General features: G+C 54.1%; 5 protein-coding genes across 5 annotated transcripts; 3 read left to right on the plus strand and 2 right to left on the minus strand.

Annotated features, from left to right (window-relative positions):
* Positions 1-706: 706 nt before the first annotated feature.
* Positions 707-2561, plus strand: CLAFUR5_13122 (Metacaspase-1A; the record flags this gene model as incomplete). Its single annotated transcript, XM_047912270.1, has 6 exons — positions 707-798; positions 854-1011; positions 1062-1530; positions 1577-1894; positions 2312-2481; positions 2536-2561. The coding sequence occupies 6 exons, from the start codon at positions 707-709 to the stop codon at positions 2559-2561; spliced, it is 1233 nt and encodes a 410-aa protein (XP_047767662.1).
* A 936-nt stretch (positions 2562-3497) lies between these two features.
* Positions 3498-5054, plus strand: CLAFUR5_13123 (uncharacterized protein; the record flags this gene model as incomplete). Its single annotated transcript, XM_047912271.1, has 1 exon — positions 3498-5054. One exon carries the CDS (start codon positions 3498-3500, stop codon positions 5052-5054), a length of 1557 nt encoding a protein of 518 aa, XP_047767661.1.
* Positions 5055-5716: 662 nt separating this feature from the next.
* Positions 5717-6644, minus strand: CLAFUR5_13124 (SWR1 complex subunit vps71; the record flags this gene model as incomplete). The annotated part of the gene is made up of 2 exons (XM_047912272.1): positions 5717-6509; positions 6577-6644. 2 exons carry the CDS (start codon positions 6642-6644, stop codon positions 5717-5719), a joined length of 861 nt encoding a protein of 286 aa, XP_047767664.1.
* Positions 6645-7232: 588 nt separating this feature from the next.
* Positions 7233-8190, plus strand: CLAFUR5_13125 (Acyl-protein thioesterase 1; the record flags this gene model as incomplete). Its single annotated transcript, XM_047912273.1, has 3 exons — positions 7233-7386; positions 7445-7530; positions 7645-8190. 3 exons carry the CDS (start codon positions 7233-7235, stop codon positions 8188-8190), a joined length of 786 nt encoding a protein of 261 aa, XP_047767663.1.
* A 177-nt stretch (positions 8191-8367) lies between these two features.
* Positions 8368-9819, minus strand: CLAFUR5_13126 (RNA polymerase II-associated protein RBA50; the record flags this gene model as incomplete). Its single annotated transcript, XM_047912274.1, has 1 exon — positions 8368-9819. The coding sequence occupies one exon, from the start codon at positions 9817-9819 to the stop codon at positions 8368-8370; it is 1452 nt and encodes a 483-aa protein (XP_047767666.1).
* Positions 9820-9851: the final 32 nt, after the last annotated feature.

Below are 9851 nucleotides of genomic sequence, written 5' to 3' on the forward strand. Positions count from 1 at the left end.
CTTGCGTAGATCCATCCCGCATCGGGACAAACGTGAGCAACACGTCGTCGCAGACACCTCTGCCTGCCATTGGAATATGGTCGGAATGAGCTCGATGCTGTGTCGATGTCACTGTAACGAGCCGCAGTCATGACGCGATGGTCGTGTGAAAATAGTCGTGTTGATGTATGAGGAAAGGCAGAAGTGCTTCTTGCCAGTGGAGATGAGGAGCGGAGCGGCATCGGCGGGGGGCCAGAACCTGCATGTGGTCAACGAGGCGCTGACACCAACAACAAGCCTGACGACTGCCACCCCTGCAGCGTCTGGCGGGTACAGCACGACTACTGTGAGAACCTGAGAACTCTCTTGTCGAGTACAGTACCTGCACCGTCGTAGCGCATTTCACAGACGACGACTCACTTGCCCTGCGCTTTGGCGGCTTGCACTATCATCAGACCTGAGATTGCAAGCTCAGCCTCCTAAACGCCATACTACCATTGCAATCGTCCGCATACTTTCTGCCTTGGAGACCACCTCCGACATACCCCGCCAGAAAGTCTTCGGCTGTGCAGGATATATATCTGGAACTTCGCCACTACCATCACAAGTTGTTTCGTCAGCAGCAGCGGCTTTGCGGAGACATCGCGCTTTCGAAGGAACGTTTCAATCTCTCCATCATCCACCAACCTAGGCAGACACATACCACAGCAGCATTACACCTTTCAACATGTCGCAGTTCCCTGGCCAGGGCTATCACAACCAGTACCCTCCTCAGCAAGGATACGGCGCTCCTCCGCCTCCTCAGTACGGCGGCTATCCGTAAGACTCGACCCGAGAATGTGACGTAAGCTCGAGGATCTGACAAACAGAGCAGACAGCAGTACGGCGGACCGTCACCTCAACCTCCATACAACAGCGGCTACGGCGCGCCACCTCCACCACAGTACGGCAATGGCTACCAGCAAGGGCCGCCGCCGCAACAGTTTCAGCAACCTCCACCACAGCAGTTCCAACAACCCCCTCCACAGCAAGGTATGTCGGATAACACGGAAGCTGTAGAGCGCCTCTGACCTGAGCTACAGGCTACGGCCGACCGCCTCCTCCACCTACACACTCGCAAGGATTCGGGCATGGCGCACCGAATGGCTACTCATTCCAATACTCGCAATGCACAGGCCGAAGGAAGGCGCTGCTGATCGGCATCAACTATTTCGGCCAGCGAGGTCAGCTACGAGGATGTATCAACGATGTGAAGAACATGTCGACATATCTGAACGGTCACTTTGGATACAAGCGAGAAGACATGGTCATCTTGACCGACGATCAGCAGAATCCCATGAGTCAGCCCACGAAGCAGAACATTCTAAGAGCGATGCATTGGCTGGTGAAGGATGCCAGGCCGAACGATTCGCTATTCTTTCACTACTCTGGCCATGGAGGTCAGACGAAAGATCTGGACGGCGACGAAGAGGATGGCTACGATGAGGTGATATACCCGGTGGACTTCAGGCAAGCGGGACATATCGTTGACGACGAGATGCACCGTATCATGTGAGTATTGTGAGTAGCACGGGAGGTACAGTACTGACAGAGGCAGGGTACAATCTCTTCAACCTGGAGTGCGGTTGACCGCTATCTTCGATTCATGCCACTCCGGCTCAGCCCTCGATCTCCCATACATCTACTCGACACAAGGCGTGCTCAAGGAGCCTAATCTCGCAAAAGAGGCTGGTCAAGGTCTGCTCGGTATTGTCTCGTCATACGCACGAGGCGACATTGGCGGTATTGCGTCGACTGCCATGGGTCTGTTTAAGAAAGCCACAAGCGGCGGGGACACCTACGAAAGGAACTTACGCACAAAGACGAGCCCTGCGGATGTCATAATGTGGAGTGGCAGCAAGGACAGCCAAACATCGTATGTGGACCCCCAGTTTGGTGATGAACCTCACTTTATGGTGCCCGAACCTTACTTCCAGTCCATGGAAGTGTCTGCGTTTCAGCGACCGTCTATCCTGCACAGAGACATGTGTGGCCGAGTGCTAGTGTGATCTTTTGTGGAGGGAGGCGTTGATGCTTTCAGCGAGGCGTTGGTGGCGTTGTTGCAGCGTTCAAGCGGAGTCGTTTTATGATGCCAAGATAGTGTACAACAAAACTCTCAAAGACGTCCTTCCACCTTGAAGAGCTCCATACGGAGCTGCTCCTTGGCGGAGGGGCGACGAGTTGCGTTGGATTTGTGGCATCGTAGAACGACGGACAACCCCCTCTCGAACGTCGACGCCTTCGAAGGAAGTTCTACCATTGGAGACATGTGCTGACCTTTTCTCTCTAATAGGCAAGACGCAAATATCGCCGGCCAAGCCACTGGCGCCATGTCGTGGGCGTTCATCACAGCACTGAAGAAGCAGCCCCAGCAATCCTACGTGCAGCTCCTGAACAGCATTCGCGACGAATTGGAGGGCAGGTACTCGCAGAAGCCGCAATTGTCATGCTCCCATCCTTTAGGTGAGCCCCAATGCACTACCTGTACAACCACTGTTTGACTGACGGTCGTCTCAGACACCAACATTTTGTATGTGATGTAAAAGCTTTGTACCGCGAGAGCATTGAGGCATGAGATGGACACGACATCGATAAAAGGGGATTGGGTATGATTGGCACGTTCATGAACATTCTGAGATACCAGCCGAGTTGATGCTCTTGTGCCGTAGGCGGCATACTGTGTAGGAGAAGGCGTTTGTAGGTGAACGATGGCTTTGGCCGCTGTCTCGCTTTTCCCACCAAGCTACTACAACAGATCTCGCGCTTTCGAGCCGTCTCTTTGCGGGTCTCGAGATCGTTATACCAAATCCAAGAGTCTCGGGCACAGCAGTTTGCCACGAGGGTCGTACAGCATACAAGCGGCGTCAACGTGGAACACACGTGCCAAGAATAGAGACGGTGACAAGGGTTTCTGAAGCTTGTTCCATGGTCAACATCCCTGTCATCAACGTCCAGCTGAACTTTGAAGCTCAGGCAGGCAGGCGCCCACTCGAAGCGCTTGAGGTCGCTACCTCAGCTCTCGATTGCTTACAGTAACAGCAAACGCCAACACGATGAGTAAAGACCCCGCACGCCATTACCACAAACCACATTCACATCGTCTCTTTGTTTGCACTGTATAAACATCCTTTCCATTCACCACGGTGTGTGTCATTGTTACACCTCAAAGCCTCTCAGACTTGGAAGTACATACATGTCGTCTACACACAAAACACAATGCTTTCAGCTGGTTCAGCGAGTGCTGCACTTTACGTCAACAAGTCTTTCACTACACCATGATTTCTGGATCCTGCCTCCAGGGCTGACAGAAGTGGGTTGCATCGAGTTGAAACTTTGCTAATAGCAGTTTCCCTCAGGCGTCGAGTTGAGCTTTCCATACTCTAGGCCGTTTCCAGCATCCTCTTCTCTTTTGCAGTCCAAACACTGCGAGCGTGTTGCACATTTCAGCGAATCTGGACGGAGTTATTATGGCATCAAATATGCTACATTCCTCGCCTGCGCGCGGCTCGGCGTCCGCTGCTTCCTCCGCACCTCAGCCTGGACAACATGTGGAAGCTGCAACCTCTTCATCTGATACCTCACAAGGCACGCGATCACGAGACAGCTTGGAACGAGAATATGGAAGCGACAGTCTTAAGCCACCCGCTATGCAGCCTACGGAACCGATATCGCTGCATCAACAGCAACAACAAGAAGAACAGCAGTCATTACCACCACCACCAGCAACACAGTCTTTCTACCAGAGGTACTTCACAAAGCAAGACGACTCGAGTAGCGACACAGAGAAGAAAACAGACTCGAGACATTTCTCCCTTCTAGCTATCGGGTCCATAGTATCCACGGTCATGGTTCTGCTCGTGTTTGCAGGCATCATCGCTGCTGCTGTGGCGCTGAGTGTTAGGAAGCCTCGACCTGCGGATGAAGGATCTGACAAGCATGAGGCACCGATCAGACTAGCGATCCCATTCAACTTCCCCGATCCGGGATTGTTATACGACAATGGCACATACTATGCTTTCGCCACCACCAACGCAGCTGGAGTGCTCAACTACCCAGACAAGGCCAACAACGCGAGTCAGTACACCGTCGACTTTGGTCTGGCGAATGTGCAGCTAGCGACGTCCACCAACTTCGTCAACTGGACTGTTGCTCCACTAAGTGCGCAACCTCTTCCAGCAGAAGGGAAGTGGACTCAGCTGGCACAGAAGGCTGCGAACCCAGCAAAAGTCACCAAACCAAAGATCTCGAGCACATGGGCCCCAGCAGTCATACGCCGAGCAGATGGCAAGTTCATCATGTACTACTCCGCAGCGCCTGGCTTCAAAGTTTCCTACAAGGTCAATCATCCTCACCCACATTGCATCGGTGCGGCGGTCTCCACTGGCGACTCCCCAGCCGGACCCTACGAGCCTCTGCCCGAGAGCCTCACTTGCCCGTGGGAACAAGGCGGCGCTATCGACCCAGAAGCCTTCCGTGACCCATCAAACGGCAAGCTCTACCTTGTCTACAAGATCGATGGTAACAACATCGGCTCGGGAGGAGCTTGCGGCAACACTGTCTCGCCAATTCAGAAGACACCAATCATGCTCCAGGAGATGGCAGACGATGCGGTTACGAAGGCCGGCGAACCAATTGAGATCTTCACCAACGAGAAGCAGGACGGACCGCTGGTCGAAGCACCTGTCCTCGCGCAGTCACCAGAGGGTTTGTACTTTCTGTTCTTCAGCTCGGGCTGTACGAGATTGGACACGTACGCTCTCGAATATGCTACCGCCACACATATCAGAGGGCCGTACACGCGAGTAGACAAGAAGTTGCTCAAGACAGGAGACTGGGGTCTGGAGGCACCAGGCTCGGTCGGGATTGCAGAAGATGGGAACGGCGGTTGGAGCATGGCGTTTCATGCGAGAGTCAACTATGGGGAAGTTGGGAGAGTACGAGCCATGTTCACGACCAAGCTGAAGTTCGCGGGAACACAGGTCTGCATGGAGAGGGACGAGGAGACGGTCGACTTACAGCAGCACGACAGCGAATAGTGGCAGCGTGGAACTTGGCGCGATTGATCCGGAGTTTGCTCTATGACTTTGATGGGAGATGAGCGATGATACCCCTTTTTGGTTTCTTATTACGTACGACTTCGCTCCAGTGTGAGAGACAGAATAATATTGTCTCTACTCTGTAACCCCAACATCAGTCCAGCTTTACCACTGAGCGTGGAGTAAAACGCACAATAGTCATGAACCGAGCTGCTGTCGCACGTAGCATCTTCGAGCCCACATCGGCCATGTCTCGCGGCGAGTCCTCCGTCCAAGCCCTATCGCAGCTGAGGAGGGAGCGTGCTGGTGGATCGGTCATCAGCTGACGAATGGGAAGATGGGGCCAGGGGTATGATCCTGCTTGATGCTATCGCATAAGACTGGTTCTTTCACCAAGTATACAGCCTGAACACTTATTGGTGAACTCGCCGGGGCCGTGCTGTGATGATCTGATCTTGAAGATCGATTACTGTGTTGCAGCTCTCGCTCTTGACCTTGGATTTACCTGCCAAGCTGGGCAATAAGCACTGAGACGTTGGTCCGGCTGTGAAATGTTCCACCAGTCGTGCAGACGAAAAGCAATATATCGGGGTATCTCTGTATCAAAACGCTCAAACCAATCAACAAATCCCGCCTGCCTCGAAGCCTAATGCATAGTTGCCTCAAGCATAGAACTTCAAACACTTATGCTCATCATGCGTATCCTTACAATGCACGCTGCACGTCATGTTCCCGCACTTCATACACTTGACTCTTCCCCAATACCCACAAATCTCGCAGAACTTCCTCGGCGGCGGTGCGCTGGCGGGTGGAGGCGCGGATCGTGCTTGGTTGTAGGTCAATGGTGGGGCGTTTAGGAGTGCGTCCATCTCGGCTTGGGAGGGGAGAGGCGGAATGCTGGAGTCTGTCTCGTCCGTTTCGACATCCATCAGGAAGGTTTCGGTCAGGGCTGATGTGGATTGTTGTTGTAGAAGTGCTGGCGGCGCTGGACCAGACGGAGCCGGACTTCCGCTCATACTGCTTTCTTCTCGTTGTGGTTTCCGTCGTGCGAGGGGTGTTTTGCTCGCTCTGTGTGTAGCCGTAGCTTGTGGCTCGACATCGCCATCTCGTCGTCCTGTCCTCGCGATCTCTGCTTCTTCATCGTCCAGATAATGCGCAAAGGTCTTCCCGCTGGCTAGGATCTTCTTCGTGCCTGGTGTCTTTCCAGCTCGATGCAAGCCTCCCGTGCTCTGGGACTTCTTCGGTATAGGTATCTGCACGTCCTTTGCGCTGTCACTGTTCAAGTCCTTGATCTTTCGCTCGACTTCGCGTTGTTGTCTGGCGCTGAGTGCTTCTTTCTGGCTTTCGCTTTGGTTTAGACCCGTCGTTCGTGATCGTTTTCGATTCGTAGTGCCCCAGTCTTTCGATGGATCGACGACAGGTCCCGAGACTGCCACATAAGTGAATCCCGGAGCCCTGAAAGAGGCATGTCAGTCTATAACATGCACTTTCATTTCTGCTCGTGTCTGCAAGACAGTCTTACTGCCGGTTCGTCGCTATCGGCAACTCCTCGATGTGCGGCGTTCGAAACCGTAACGCGCCTGTCGCCATCGTGTCTCAACCAGTCACAAACATCGGCTTAATGATGCACTTTCGCAAGACCTCACACAAGGCAAGTCATCGAGAGTTCGGCTCGGCAAAGCTTAGCGCAAGACCCTGTATGAAACAGCAGGTTCGCCTTGCCGAGGTCAGCCCTTCGACAGACAATCAATTCTGCACGTCATTTCACGCAGGCAGAGTCATCAAGTGGACGCAGTGCATTCACCCGGAGATGTTGCGCGCACATGCTGTCCGAAGTCACCCGATCATCCATCGACAGCGTGGATGAACAATTTTCGTGGGAAGCTGTGATGAGGGCAGACGCGGCTGTAGGGAGGCATCATGGTGGGGCAGCTCAGCGCAGAGACTCGAAGAGGGACTGGATGCATCGCGGTAATAAGATACCTGTACATCTTCTGCTTGATCAGCACTGTAGCTATTTGATCCTGTTTCCCCACCTTTCACAGCTCTCGTGTCAATTATCTTGTGGACGACGCAAACAACATCACGCGAGCAAATACGTAGCCATCTTGAGGCTTGAGAACAACGACGAGAGCAGCGCTGTCTTCCTCGGCTATACCACTACGCAAACGAGCAACCATGTCGGCCATAAAGAGACGCATGACTTTACCATCGGAACCGAAACGCGAAGATCCAATCTACAAGCCAGCAGAGAAGCCGGTCTCGCAGCCAGATCATGGAGCAGCGTTCATTCTGGTGCATGGCCTTGGAGATACTGCTGAGGGCCTTGAGAGTAAGACAGCAGTGGTACTGCATACTTGAAGCAGCAGGCTGACCACAGCAATGCATAGACATCGCAGACCAGTTCCAGCAAAATCACAAACTGCCTTATGTGCACTGGATAATACCGAACGCAATGGAGAATCGGGACGCCATGGTACGTATACACGAACCTCAGGTCTCAATCCACCCCACCAAGACCTGCACATGAACTCTCTCACATCTCACGTCACCCACTCAGAAGCCAACGCTGACCCTTTCCTCTTCACAGACAACAGCCTGGTACACCCCCAACGCCTTCTCCGCCTTCCCCCCCAACCGCCCCGACCTCGCCCCCTCCGAAGACATCGACGGCCTCTCCACCTCCATATCCTACCTCGAATCCCTCATCGATGCCTGCGTCCGCAAAGGAATCCCACCCCAACGCATAATCCTCGGCGGCTTCTCCCAAGGCTGCGCCCTCTCCCTCCTGTTGGACCTCACCTCAAAAAATTACGCCGGCAAGCTCGGCGCCATCGTCGGCTTAATGGGCTACCTGCCCCTAGCAGAAGGACGGGCATTGTGGGATTTGCGAGCGAAAGCGGGGTTGCCGATCGATCATGGGGATGTTCCGATCTTTCTGGCGAGGGGAAAGGAGGATAAGATGATTCCGGGGAGGGTGTGGAAGAGGACGGTGGAGAAGTTGGAGGAGTTGGGGGTTGGGAAGGATCATTTGGAGGTTAGGGAGTATGAGGGGTTGGGGCATGGGTTGAGTGGACGGGTGCTGGGGGATGTGTGTGGGTTTGTTGAGAGGTATGTGCCGGCTTTGGAGGATTAGGATGGAAGGATGGAGACAGTGTGAGGATGAAGGATGTGAACATTTCTGCTCAGATGTTCAGCCTGTTGGAAGATCATTAGTTCTGGTGGTACAAGCTTCGCTTAACTGTCAAAACGTGCTACACTGCGGCGTGTGGGACGTGTCCATCGATCTGACAACAAAGGTCCATACGACTGACTATGCAGCTTTCATCCTCTTCCCCCCTCCTTTCCTCCACAACCACACTGCCTCCGTAGCATAAGCCTTAGCACTAACATGCCTCCCACCATCCACACCGGTCCCCTCACTCTCACTGATCAAAATCGGAATGACCTGCAGCCTCTCAACCTCATGCCAGAGTCCTCTAGCCAGCTCGCTGAAAGCATCCTGCTGTCCCTGCAAAATCTCAACTCCCGCAACTTCCGCCTCAGCACCGGGCGAATCGCCGAACTCGCCTTTACTCAACCGATACAACACCCTCCCCAGCGTCTGGAACGCAATACTCCGTTGCGCAGCGTAACTTGAGCGCGCGAGATGCGCAAGTTCGGCAATGGTATAGCCCGCTGAATCTGGGGCTTCGCCATGGTGATGGAGACCTTGCGTTACGGGGATTGAGGCGGCTTCACGGGGTGGGATGAGCCGGCCGTGGAAGTCGAAGCGGATGTCTTTTGCGCTGAAGGCGGTGGCTGAGGGGTCGTAGGAGCCGTGATCGCCGGAGGTGGAGGAGGTCTGCATCCATTCGAGTTTGCTGGGGTCGGAGGGGAGGGAGGGGAAGTATTTCTGGTGGAGGTCTGAGAGGAAGGTGTCCGAAGAGGGGTCGAGGGATGGTGGTTGCGGTGGGCGTGGGAAGTGGACTGTGTCGTGGGGCAGGGATGAGGTTGTGGCGTGGTCGTGTTGATTGTGGTCATTGGATGGGTGGTCACCCTCTGCTTCTGCTTCTGGTTCTTCTTCAAATCTGGCTGTCTTTGCTGGCTTGGCGTCAGGCTTCGGGTTGGATGTTGATGTTTGCTGTCGATGGCTTGAATCAGGTTCTGGACCGGAGCCTTTGTCGTCTTTGATTGGTGCTGTTGACACAGACTCAGATGGTCCCGTCACAATCGAAAGGTCGACTTCTTCGCTGCCGCTCTCGACGTTGGACCTCAACAGCGCGTTCTGGGCGCTTTGAATCTTGGACCTTTGCAGCAACTTTTGGACCAGCTCCGGGCTCAGGCTGCTGAGAAGTTCTCGCCTTTCTTCTTCAATCTCGTCAGCAGACATCTCCGCCATCTTCTGACGATTCTCCTGGTCTATCCGCTCCTTCTCCTCTTCCTCCCAGGATTTTGCTTTGCCACTCGCATGACTGCCCGATATTTGAGCAGGTGCAAATGCGGCAGAGGAGGCTTCTACTGCAGGCTGACCTGACACAACAGTAGTCTGATCAACACTTTTGGTGGCCTTTCGCTGCTTGAACCTGCTCTCTACGTTGCGCTTTTTGTGCTCTGGGAAGCCACTTTTGCTCTTCAGCGACGGCAGACTGGGTGGCTTAGGCGCGGCAGGCTGACGTTCCAACACGTCGCCAACAAACGCGCCTGGCAGTGTCGCTGAATGCTGAGCCGCATCATGCTCATCGTCTGAGCCCAGGTCGAGCTCGAAGCGTTCGCCTCTTATCATGGTGAGGAAGTAGGCTGTTATTTCAAGAGTAA

Source organism: Fulvia fulva, chromosome 11 (assembly GCF_020509005.1).
Source record: "Fulvia fulva chromosome 11, complete sequence".
NCBI classification, from domain to species: Eukaryota; Fungi; Ascomycota; class Dothideomycetes; order Mycosphaerellales; family Mycosphaerellaceae; genus Fulvia; species Fulvia fulva.